The sequence below is a fragment of the Artemia sp. Qi Xiang Cuo genome, chromosome 14 (assembly GCF_049724085.1).
Source record: "Artemia sp. Qi Xiang Cuo chromosome 14, ASM4972408v1, whole genome shotgun sequence".
Lineage (NCBI taxonomy): Eukaryota > Metazoa > Arthropoda > Branchiopoda > Anostraca > Artemiidae > Artemia > Artemia sp. Qi Xiang Cuo.
The window spans coordinates 42462521-42476045 of NC_142807.1; the positions used below are offsets into that span (position 1 = coordinate 42462521).

Genomic DNA, 13525 nt, shown 5'->3' on the forward strand with positions numbered 1-13525 from the left:
AACTTCAAGAAAGAGTTTGTTGCTTACTTAGAGTTTCGTCATAATTTCTTGAATGAAATGTCTTTTTTATTTATCCAGGAGGAGAATTCAAGAAAGAATTTGTTCCCATGTGTCTGAAAATAGATGTATGCAAATTCCTTTTCTTACATCTCCGACGTTTTATTAGACATTCTAAACGTTTGATATGCTAGTTTACTCTAAAAATAATGAACACAAAACGATGTAATGCATCAAATATTTTTAATGAAATAATGCTATGTAGAATATTAATACAAAAAATATATTATGATACATTATTAATATCAATGATTAACTTTGGACATTTTGAATCTGTTCCATAAAATAGTTCACCATGTTCTCTCTTGATATTATAGCTATTGTCTTCTCTTAGTTCGTAATCAGTAGAATAATCATTATTCCATTTTGAGTCATACACAATTTTTACTGGTGTCTCATCAACAGGCCCAATATACTTTTCGTCTTTGGTATTATTTGGATCAATGACTGTTTGATCAATGGCAGTAACGTTTGCTGGTGGTTTCTTTTTCATCGATTCATCTTTATATTCCATCGTGATATTTTCTGACAATGCCCCTTTTATTTTTCTGGCAATTTCACTGTCAATTATCACATTATTTTTACACAGGGAACAGTTTCGACACGTAGACAAGATATGGTTTACGATATTAGTAGAAGAGTAGGCCTTTCTTTTATTGATCTTCCGTTGAATGCTAATACCCGAAAGGTGACGATTGGATGTATCAGTAGGTAATGTGTTACCTGCAACAGCACCAAGGAGTTGTCCTCTATCATCAATGATTATTTTTATGTTGGCATTCTCTATGAGTGCAATCATCTCTGGAGATCTCAATCTCGCATAACCACCAACATAAGAGTTGAATTTTTTGGGTATTCCAAAGAAATTTAATTCCTTACTGTCATGACAATGCATGCATACATTTCCAATAGGGCTACCACCTGTACTTGTTTCAAAGTTTAAATAAGCCTCTTTGTCAGCATTCAATGCTACAATAACCTTGTTACGTAAACACACTTTATTGAAATGATCCATCTTCACTTTTTTTTTAAAAGATATGACTTATATGTTTATCGTTCCACTGCGTAAAAAATACTGATTTAATACATGCAATAGATCAGGTAGTGTCAATAACCGGTCATAGAATACCGGTGGGGAAGTCACATCGTGTCTCTGACCAAACAAAACGCGAATTTTTTATGACTGACGTAAATTTTTTAAAATTAACTTGCGTAGAAAAAAGTATATATTTAATGAATTATAAAAATTTATCTTTTTGAAAAATTATTTTTTTTTTTGAGAAAGAAAAAAAAAACAACAACAAATGTTTAATGAAAAATATTTATGGTAGCTAACACTTAAAAATACAAAAACGATGGTCCCTTGATATAGAATAGTTTTTAACATGTCTTATGGATTTATCACAATCAGGTATGTTCTTAGCTATCCACTGTGCGAAGAACGTAACCTCGTCTTCAGGACGGTTATAACCCCCCTCAAATTTAAGACACTTAAACTCTTCTAGATTGAAGAGTGGAATCCTATGGTCACACTTTTGAATTAAAACTTTATCTGTAGGTATATTGCCCCTTACATAGAGTGCTTCAACTCCGAAAAAGCTGCAAATTCCACTGACTTCCTCCTGGACATTTCTCAGTTCCTGACCAGTATTATTAAGTGGTGTAATCACTCTATCATAGAATCCCAGTCTGTTTATATAACGTAATGTAGTACTCCATAAGCTTTTATCATACTCAAACAGATTACAGTTCACTAACCAATAACCATTTAGGGTTAACTTACCTTTTTAGGGGGTGACCATTTAGGGTTCTCCTATATGCTGAATATGAAAGTGTGTTCCCTGGCATGCTGGATCTGAGAGTGTATTTTCTACTCATGATTTGATGGAAGATTTATCATCTGTTGGAAATCTACTATTGTTACAATTGATTAAAGTGAAATTCGAGTCGTCTATTAACCGTTTTTAACTTGTTAAAAATTTAATAACCTTTAATTTCTAAACAAAACTTTAAAGTAAAATTAAAAAAAAAAAAAAAAAAATCTCTTTGCTCGTTGAAGCATTTTTATGTTTTGGAATGATTAGCATAACGATATCACGGGGTATAAGGATATCAGAGTGTATTTCATTGCGTGGTTTAATAGACTAAAGTGTCTCACATCTCTACCATTATAAAGAAGGGTATGTTTGTCCTTTTTCTGTGTTTTTACAAGTGTCCTTAACCGTTTTCTTGTTTCACTTGAATCGTTGTCAATATGTAAAGGGATATTTTCACCGTGTATTTTGGTAGCTTGCATCGATGTGGTATCGTTCCATCTCGGTCGCTTTTCAGGGGAGAGTAATTGCATGAATCCAATTCCTCCTTAAAAAAAAAAAAATAAAAAAAATTTAGTAAGGAAATAATAACCCCTCTTTTACAGATAAATTGTCCCTCTAAAGGTGATACTGATGTTTGTAGCGCTCTATGTTTTAGTGCATTAGAAATATTCAAAAAAATTCTCAACTGAAAGTAAGGAGAAACACTAAAACTTAAAATGAACCAAAATTATTACGTAGATTAGGGGGGTTCCCTCCTCCTCAACACCTCGCCTTTCACGCTAAGTTCAAATTTTGTTCCAATTCTTTAAAAATGACCCCTGAATCAAAAAGCTCGCTTAATTAGAATAAATAGCTCTTTTGAAAGCAATAAACAAACTTTAGCCTAAAGAGTGATGTATTGACGAAGGGGCGACCCCCCTCATATACGAATTAATTTCTGTTCTTTTTAAGTTTTAAAGTTGCTCCTTACTTTCAGTTGAAAAACTTTCAACTGAAAGCTTTATTTATTTAAACTAGTTTCTAGTTTAAATTATAGTTTAAAATCTTGTTTTTTATCATTTTTAAACTATTCTGGTAACTCCTAAATCCTCCGACTAGAAATCGTCGCTTCCCCCATGCACATGTTCTCCAGGGTTATATCAGACACAGTCACTGCCGCCCCCCCCCCAACCCTCCATCGCGACCAAAAAAAACTGACAACGGCTAGATACTTCCCAATAACCACAGCTATATGTAAACACTGGACAAAGCTCATAACTTGCAGTCCTCCTCCCGGGCATGTGAGGGATTAAATCATCCTCAAAGACATAGTTATTAATTTTTTTTGAATAAATATGGCAATTTCAAATTTTTAATCCGGTGACTTTGGGAAAAAATTATCTTAGGATGGGGGCTTAGTTGCCGTCCAAATCCTTAGATCACTTAAAAAGGACACTAGAACTTATAATTTATATTTGAATGAGGACTCTCTCAATATTATAGGACCTCTGGGTCGATACAGTCACCCCTAAAAAAAACAACAAATAAACACGCTAATTACCCGTGAGGCATTCTTAACCATCGCAATACCTTTACGCTAATACCTCTTCGCAAAAAAAAAATTCGCAAATCTCGTAAACTAAAGAAGTAATTACATCACTGTTGTTAGCTCCATCATTAATCTCCAATAATGTAAATGCACCACTCATTTTATTTCCTCTACTAATATCCTTGCAAATAAAAACTATTCTCTTTGAATTCAATTCTCTTACTAACATGAAGTGTAAAGAAAACTATTACTCTTGTGGAAGTCACTCCTCATTTAACTTAACCCCCGTGCAACTGAACCCCCCCCCCTTGTAACTGAACCCCTGTATAACCGAAACCCTCGTGTAACTGTAGCCCCTTTAACTGAACCCTCGTGCAACTCAACCCCCCATGCAACTCATCCCCCTCGAAACACTTCAGCCATTTCTTTTTAAATTGACAATACTTTTCAAACGTTACTTATGTATTATACAGACCACATCGGCGAGGTAAAGCTAGGTCAAGTCACAATGTCATTCTATTGTTACTTTTCAATTAAGCTATTGAATACCTTCTAACAATGTCTCTTGTAAGCGTCAAATCTATTAAGTATCTGATGTAAGCACCCCTTTCTTTAATTACCCGTGAGGCATTCTTAACCATCGCAATACTTTCACGCTAATACCTCTTCGCAAAAAATTCACAAATCTCGTAAACTAAAGAAGTAATTACATCACTGTTGTTAGCTCCATCATTAATCTCCAATAGTGTAAATGCACCACTCATTTTTTTCCTCTACTAATATCCTTGCAAATAAAAACTATTCTCTTTGAATTCAATTCTTTTACTAATATGAATTGTAAAGAAAACTAAAAAGATACACCGGTTTTTCCGACATGGATTTAACCTAAAAAAAAACTTGTATATCATGAAATAGAAATTCAGTTAATTGTGTCAGAAAAAACTTGAACCAGAACAGATTATACCCAACCTGTTTGGTACGGGGGCGTACGCAAAGTATATACCTTCAAGCAAATTCCATATGATATTTCAAATTACTATAGCTTCTATAGAAATGGTACCTCTTTGCAAATGGCCCTGGTAACCCAATGCATTGAAAACCTACACACATATCCATGCCTCAGGCGTAGGTTTGCGGGTAGGTTTTCAATGCATTAGCCGCTTACTACTTGTAGTGCCTTCAGGAATCTTTCTGCATAATTACCGTACTTCGGTTGGACTCATGTGTGTAGCCCAGAATTATAAAACAATTGTACCAACGGATATAATTTTCTAAGAGGAGGGAAAATCGTGAACAAGCATCTCTTATGTTCCTCTTCCAAGAAATCTAGTTGGGTGAGAACCTCCTTGCTTCTGTACTCATGATCTACACAGGGGCGGATCCATGATTTTTTTTAGGGGGGGGGCGCAAAATAGGTTGATCCGATAATTTTTTTTCGGGGGGGGGGGCGCAAAATAGGTTAATCCGATAAAAATGTGTTAGGAGCAAGTTGAATCGACGTAAACTTGCGTTAGTTAAATAAATTACACTACTATAGACTACGCTAGGGGGGGGGGGTCGCGTCCCCCTCGTCCCCTGAATCCACCGCTCAGCGTCAGAGTTCGTGTAAAATTAATCTTCAAAACATTTTCAAACAGTTTGTGGTAACGAACTGCAAGTAAAGAGTGACACGGCTCAATAGTAACCAAAAATCTAAAACACAGAGTTTTGATAACAGTAGATACTTCAAAAGAATGGAATGTTGATGCTTATTCAAAATATATAAATTCATAAAGTTTAATGGTACCCATCAAAAGTTACGAGACCAATAAAATTTGCCCCATTTTTGAAAAAGGGGGAAACACCCCCAAAATATCAAGTGATGTGAATGGTAATCACTACATCAGAGAACCCTGCTGTAGGGGTTTCAAACTCCTATGTGTAAAAATGTGGAATTTTGCATCACGGCTGCGTGTTTATTTGTTGTTGTTTTTTTTTTTTTTTTGGGAGGGGATTTACCAGGGATGATCATATCGAACCAATGACCTTAGAAAACCGAGAGAGGACTCATTCAATCAGAAATCGAAAGTTGTAGTGCCCTTTTTAAGTCACCAAAATTATTGGAGGGCAGCTAGCCTCCCTCCCACGCTCATTTGTTCCCCAAAGTCACCCACACAAAATTTTGAAATAGCAATTTTGTTCAGCATAGTCGAAAAATCCAATAACTATGTCCTTGAGGATAACTCAACCCTCCCAATCCCTGGGAGAAGGCTGCAAGTTATGAACTTGACCCATTGTTTACATATAGAATTGGTTATTGGGAAATATACAGACGTTGTCAGGGGGATTTTTCTTGTGGGGGGGGGGTTACATGGGAGGATCTTTCCATAGAGGCATTTATTCATGAGGGGAGGGAATTCTCCAAGCAACACTAGGAGCAAAAAATAAAAGTAAGGACCAGCATTAAAACGAACAGAAATTATTACGTATATGAGTGGGGTCGCCCGCTCGTCGATAACTCCCTCTTTACGTTGAAGTTTTTTAGTACTTTTAAAAGAGCTACTTATTCTAATTAAATGGCCGTTGTGAACACTTGGAGATCTTTTTGTACTCTAATGGTATCGAGCTGATTATTGATTATTGATAATTGAATATGAGTACAAAAGGGCAGGTTTCATTATTGTAATGTAATGGCCCAGTGCACATCGGTTTTCTATTGCCGGACTTGCACACGAGTTAGGACCCCACATTCTCATCCAGGACTCCAAGACCCCACTCCAGGACCCAAAGTCCCCCACCAAGGCCCCAAGTCTCCCACAGGGGCCCCCGCCCTTGAACACTTTGAAAAACAGAATACTTTGAAAAAAAAACTTTTAAGGTGAAACGTAACAAAACAGAACAATGAAAAAAAAATTTGGTATGGTCGAGATTTCCAGGGTTGACCCGGATTTTCATGAATTTGTGTAGATTTCTATGCAGTGCTTATGATTTCTATGAATTCATCAAGAACTTGTAAGACAATTTGAAAAAAAAAGTAAGATTTTTGAAAAAAAAACAACTCTAAGGTGAAACCCAGCAAAACAGAAGTCACTTTTGAAAAAAAAAACTTTTAAGGTGAAACGTAACAAAACACAAAACTTTGAAAAAAATCTTTTAATTGGTGACCGAGTATAAAACATTAATAAAAAAAAAGTAACAACCAGCTACTTGGTAAATTCCAAGTCTTTTAATTGATGACTGAGAATCAAAACTTAAAAAAAAAAACTCTTCTGCATACAACAAACTCAACTACTTGGCCAATTCCAAGTATTTAATTGGTGAGTGAGTATCAAAAACTAATAAAAAAGCACTTTTGCTCTTAATTGAACCTAAGGCACATGGATCCAAAAGACGCAAAAACATTTCAATTTCATGTCCATGGTACCAACACTTCCAAATATAAAGAAAAATTATAATTCAACCTAAGGTACAAGGATCCAAGAGATGAAAATTTTTTTTTAATTTCATGTCCTTGGTACCAAAACTTCCAAATATAAAGAAAAAAATTAATTAGAACTAATGTACATGGATCCGAGAGACGAAAAAACATTAGAATTTCATGTCCATGGTACCAACACTTCCAAATATAAAGAAAAATTATAATTCAACCTAAGGTACAAGGATCCAAGAGATGAAAAAAATATTTTAATTTTCATGTCCTTGATACCCAAACTTCCAAATATAAAGAAAAATCTTAATTCAACCTAAGACACATGGATCCGAGAGACGTAAAAACATTTTAATTTCATGTCCATGGTACCAACACTTCAAAATATAAAGAAAAATCATATTTCAACCTAAGGTACACGAATCAAAGAGACGAAAATTTTTTTAATTTCGAGTCCTTGATGTCAACACTTCCAAATATAAAGTAAAAACTTAATTGAACCTAAGGTATATGGATCCAAGAGACAAATTCATGAAAATCAGGGTCGACCCTGGAAATCCGGACCAGACCAAAGTTGTTTTATTTTCAGTCTTCTGTTTTGTTATGTTTAACCTTAAAAGTTTTTTTTTTAAAGTTTTCTCTTTTCTTACGTTTCACCTTAACAGTTTCTTTCCAAAAGTATAAACTGATTTATTGGGTTTCACGTTCGAGGTGTTTTTTTTTCAAAGTTCTTGAAAAGTGTCTTACAAGTACTGGATGAATTCATAGAAATCATAAGAATTGCATAGAAATCCACACAAATTCATGAAAATCAGGGTCAACCCTAGAAATCGGGACCATAGCAGTTTTTTCATTGTTCTGTTTTGTTACGTTTCACCTTAAAAATTTTTTTAAGTGTTCTGTTTTCTTACATTTCACATTAAAAGTTTTTTTTTTCAAAAGTGTCATCTGTTTTGTTGGGTTTCACCTTAGAGTTGTTTTTCTCAAAGTTCTGGACAAGTGTCTTACAAGTTCTTGAGGAATTCATAGCAATCATAAGCATTGCATAGAAATCCACTCAAATTTATGAAAACCGGGGTTAACCCTGAAAATCCTGACCATTCCAAAGTTATTTTTTTCAGTGTTCTGTTTTGTTACGTTTCACCTTAAAAGTTTTTTCAAAGTGTTCTGTTTTGTTATCCAGGGTGTATCCAGGATTTTATTCGAGGGGGGCGTATTTTTGGGGTAAATTTTCCAATTACCTCACTAATGAGATATCCAAGAAATAGACATTTCTTTAGAATCAGAATTTCATCCTGAATCCAAATATAATATTTATTCGCCTTGGAATTAAACTTTATCCCCCTCCCCTCCTAATGTGCAACCCTAATACCCTAATACCCTGAACTGTATGTATAATATATAATGACTTGGCCATTATTTTGACAAACTGGTAAATTAATTTGAAGAAAAGACTGACTTGCAGAGAATTCAGTGCATACACAACTCAGAATATATAATTGCTTATTAGGGGGAGGGGAATAAAATTCATTTCGGACGCAAATGAGTGCTATATTTGGATTTAGAACGAAATTCTGATTTTAAAGGTATGTATATTTCTTATTTATCTCATAAGTATGTTAATTGGAAAATTTAAGCGATTCCACTATACTTTAACCCCAACACCCCTAATTTGGGAATATATAGCCCAAATTATATGATTCCCATGTATTTTGCCATGTGTAACTCCTGTTCAACCCGTGTACCCGTAAATTGAATCAACGCTGACGAAATCAAGTAACGGAAAAACACATGAGAATTATATACATTGGGCTATATATTCACACATTAGGGGGAGAGGGGGAAGAGATTAGCAGAATCGCTTTCAAAATTTGTTAACCACAATTTCGCTGCATATTATCGTATGAAGTAAGAATTGTTTTCTCGACATGTTTCTTTCTGAATAGCCCCAATTTTTGGCTTACAATCTAATATTTGCTCCCGTGGCGATTGAGTCCCAGCCCCCTCCCTGGCAAAGTTCTAGGTGTCGGACTTTCATTTCGTTCTGATTTTCTTTTCAAACCAACATTATTTGGCATTAAAACCAACTATTGATGAGAAATAGGCCTAAGCAAAATAACTAATGCAAACTAACAAAATGAGCAAACTTCTATTTATACCCTAAGCCAACATTCAGTGATTGGAGGGGGGATGCTGCGATCCAATTGTCACGGTATTAGATTTCAAATTTGGAAAGAGTGTTGAATGGGAATTTAAGGCCATACGAATACCAATCTAAATCTGTATCCGTGGGGTTTACCGGGTTTGACCCCCGCCCCCCCTTGAAATTTTTATTTGATTTGTAAAAAGAATAGAAAAACGTAAATAAATATTTTTTTTGATGCGTTTTATAAATTTTTTCGTAATTCTCCCCCCCCCCCGAGAAAGGGGTACAATTTGTCTGTATTTTGTGAAGCAAGAATTGTTTTCTTAACATGCTTACTTCTCAATAGCCTTAATTCTAGGGTTATACCAATTTTAGGCTAGGCTATATTTGAAAAATTGCTCAATGGAAAATCAAATTGTGTTACTCTTAGGTTGTTACTCTTACCACTAAGCCTAGCCAAGTTTATAAGGAGAATTATTTCATAAGATTATCTTCAAATCTTTGAAAAGAATTAAATAAAAATAAATTTTTTCAGCTGAAAGTAAGGAGAAACATTAAAACTTAAAATAAACATAAATTATTACGTATATGAGGGGGGGGCCCCCTTCTTAATACCTCGCTCTTCATGATAATTTTTCTAGTACTTTCAAAAAAGCTTCTTAGACTATTGTTCTAATTAAAAGACACTTGTGTTTCATGACTCGTTCATAAAAAAATTGGGACGAAAAGTCAAACTTTAGCGTAAAGAGCGAGGTATTAAGAAGGGGGCAACCCCCCTTGTATACGTAATAATTTCGGTTCGTTTTAAGTTTTAATGTTGCTCCTTACTTTCAGTTGAAAACTTGTTTTTTTTTTATCTAATTTCTAATCGTTTTTAAATAATCCCAGGAAACCCGGCTTCCCCTCCATGGAAAGTACCTCTATAAAATTCCATCCCGGTGAAAATATGCCCCGAATAATTACTACTAACATCTCCACGTGTAAAATTGAGTCAGCAAAGAGAAAGTAAGACAGATAAAAAGAATTTTACATACAAATTATGACAAATTCCCCCACTTTAAAATTCTCCTGAAATGTTTACCCCCTCCCCGGTAACTTTTTTCCCCATGGAAAATTCTCCGCGTAGAAAATGCCCCAAGCAGAAAATTCACCCTCTCCCCAATCGAAAAAGGCATTCATACTTCCCAATAACAAATACTGTAGCCTACGTAAATAATGGGCAAATTTGATAACTTAAAAACCTTTTCCACGGGGCTCTGGGGAGGGGAGTCACATTCAGGGCCGTATCCAGGTTTTGTGGGTGGGAGAGTTGGGGGGCTTATAAAGTAATTTTCGGGGGGGGGGGGGTACAAAAAATTAAAAAATCAAAAAAATTATATTCATTTTTATTACGTTTTTTACAAGTTGGACAAAAATTTCCGGGGGGTGTTCAAACCCCCTAGCCCCCTCTTGGATACGGCCTTGGTCATACTATCTCCAAATACATAGATATCGGACCTCGGACCAATCAGACCAATCAGATATCGGACCAACCTTTTCAGTCACTTAAAAAGGGCACTAGAACTCTTAATTTTCGTTCAATTGAGCCCTCTTCAGATATTCTAGGTACGCTGGTTCGGGAAGGCGTCATAACAGCTAACTGTCAGGAACACTAACCTCACTCGCACTGCAAAATCCGTCATAACATCGATAAAAAATTCGCCAGAACCACTAACCGTCACAACAACGACAGTCACAACATCGACACTTCAGTTCATCGACAATCACAATCGGTACCTGTCAGAACGTCGTCAGTCATAACATCGACACGTCATTACATCTAAAAAAAATTTCATAACGAAAATCCGTCAGAACCACTAACCGTCAGAACGTCGAAAGTCATAACATCGACACGTCATAACATCTAAAAATTTTTAGATGTAACGAAAACCTAGCCTAACCTAATTATTAAAACCTAATACATAAGAAACATAATATATTAAAACCTAACCTAACCTGAGCGAGGTCATTTTTTCATAGTGAAAATCTGTCAGAACCACTAACCGTCAGAACGTCGACAGTCATAACATCAACACGTCAAAACATCGAATTTTTTTTTAGATATTATGACGTGTCGATGTTATGACTGTCGACGTTCTGACAGGTAGTGATTGTGACTGTCGATGCACTGACGTGTCGATGTTATGACTGTCGACGTTCTGACGGTTAGTGGTTCTGACGGTTTTTTCTTATCGACGAAATGACGTTTAGTGCTTGTGACGGTTATTCGAAATGGTAGCACCCCCACTGGTTCGATACGATATCTCCTGGGGAAGAAAAATAAAAACAATCAACAAGCATCCATGATCATTCTTTTTGCAAAAAATGCAAAATTCCACATTTATAAAGATGGGAGCTTGAAACCTCTGCATTAGGTTCTCTGACATGCTAAATCCGACGGTGTGATTTCCATGAAGATTCCTTGACTTTAAGAGGGTCTTCCTCCCCTTTTGTGAAAATCAAGCAAATTTCCTCAGGCCCTTAGCCATCGTGAAAAAAGTGGGGTAGCATAGTAGCAATGCTACTTGGCAGTTTTCATGGCCTAGTAAAATCTGTTGGCAAATTTTGAAAGTTGTTCGCAGACTTGGCAGCTTTTGGAATTCTGTCGAATTCTGCTACTGGCGGCTTTGGAACTTTTTAATACCTGGCTCGCAGCCTTTTATATGAAAACTAAACTTAATTAATCTTATATATTTGAAATCGGCATAATAAGCCCCTTCTTTTGATATATCTATTGATATTAAAATTCTGCTTTTTAGAGTTTCGGTTGCCGCGTCGCTCCTTACTTACAGTTCGTTACCACGAGCTGTTTGATAAAATTAAAATAACAGCTTAGGCACCCCTTGCTATCTTAGAAAGTAGGTGAGTTAAGTGAATAAAACTTTCAGGAATGAATCCAGGGCCCAAAATATACGCTGGAGGAAGGATAGCTGCTAAGTCTACCCCATTCTTATTTTTTTAATTGGCCTATGTTTATTAATTTTTTTTTGTGAAGTAATTTCTGTTATTTCAGGAGAATTTTTAGGCACATCAAGGGTTTTTTTCTCTGAATTAATTTTTTTTAAGGTCTTTAAAAATTTGAGCAAAAACGACTGAGCAAAGATATGGGGCTCAAACACTTTTCTTTTGCCTTAATAGAGCAAAAAATCTATTTGGCAAGATTTCATTTTTATAACATAAGATTGTTAAAGGTCAGTGCCCTCTGGAGAAAGGAGTGGAAGTAGGTGCTTCAAAGTGTTTTACCAGGAGACCATTAGCCTATGGCTCTGATACACTTCTGAAATTCTCATTCACCTAGCTCAACTACTTTCCATGATAGCAAAAAGCCCCTGAATTAGAAATCTACCGAATAGAAAGATAGAACATGATTAGACCAACAACAATCAATATAACTTACTAAATGAAGATGGGCGACTAAAAGATATCCAAAAATAGATAATATCCGTGTTTTCCCCATTTTCTCACTTTTCACACGTTCATAACATAATTCACAATAACTTTTCCTTATAAGCTTATCCTATGCACATTAACTTCTGAATGTTTTAGCTTTCTCTAAGGTGTGTTGAATCTTCAGTTTTACTGAATGATGGTAATTATTAAAGGTTCCCATAAGCAATATTACCCGCTTTTAACATTTTTACCATGCCAAGTACATATTAGACGGGTATCTAGCTCTGAAGTTCTACAAGTTTCATAGAGAGCGATAAAGTTGAATACAGCGATAGGAACAAAACATACCTACGCATGCCAGATGGCATGAGTTGAATATGTCAATTTCTTTCGAATAATCGACTTCTTTCGAGTTGAATTTAGCAAATTTGCATTGCCAAAATTAATGTTTTTTTCGCCAAAAACTGTTAGCTAACAAATTTCCAAACAATTATGTTTCCGCCATACGGACAGATTGTGTTCACTAATAGTGTTAGAGAATTTCTCTGACGATTTGAAATTGAATTATTGATGGTGAAAATTGTTGGAGAATTTCAAGCACAATATTCAAAAGACTAGACAACGCAGCAAAGCACGGTTACTAATTTCTACGCTTCTAATATTGATAGTGAGTTCAGGACTGCTAATGTTTCTTAAATTTAGTATATTCTTAGAATAGGGCTGTTTTTTCACTCATCAATGTGCAAAGATCTTACATCTTTTGTCAGAAAACACTTAAAAGTCAAATCTTTGAACTAAGATCTTACATCTTTTGTCGTTTTTATGCAAACGTCTTTCATCATTCTGCTCTGATCAGCGGTCTGAGAACAATGATGAGTATATCATCAAAGTTCTCTCATCATTGTTCTATATGGCAGAACAGTGGCGTTCTTCACATTTACATCAGTGAGCTGTAAGATCTTAGAACAAAGATGAGTTAAAAAACGATAATCTTTGCAGAAAGATGCAAGACCTTAGATGTAAGATCTTAGTGCTAAAAAACGGCCCTAATATATTTTGTTTTCTGCCTTGAGGTCCTCTTGGCCCCGCAAACAATCTCTGAAATTTTCAAGTTTATTTTCAAGCAAATTGTTTTCAAGTTT

At 35.3% G+C, this 13525-nt stretch overlaps 1 protein-coding gene across 1 annotated transcript in view; it reads right to left on the minus strand.

The window, feature by feature from the left end:
* Positions 1 to 12563, minus strand: part of LOC148944489 (uncharacterized) — a 163009-nt gene extending 150446 nt beyond the window's left edge. The window contains exon 1 of the mRNA XM_089099940.1: positions 12391 to 12563. Coding sequence (XP_088956066.1) covers positions 12391 to 12450 — 60 coding nt within the window. The 5' untranslated portion in view covers positions 12451 to 12563. The remainder of the gene's footprint in view (positions 1 to 12390) is intronic.
* Between the last annotated feature and the right edge of the window lie 962 nt (positions 12564 to 13525).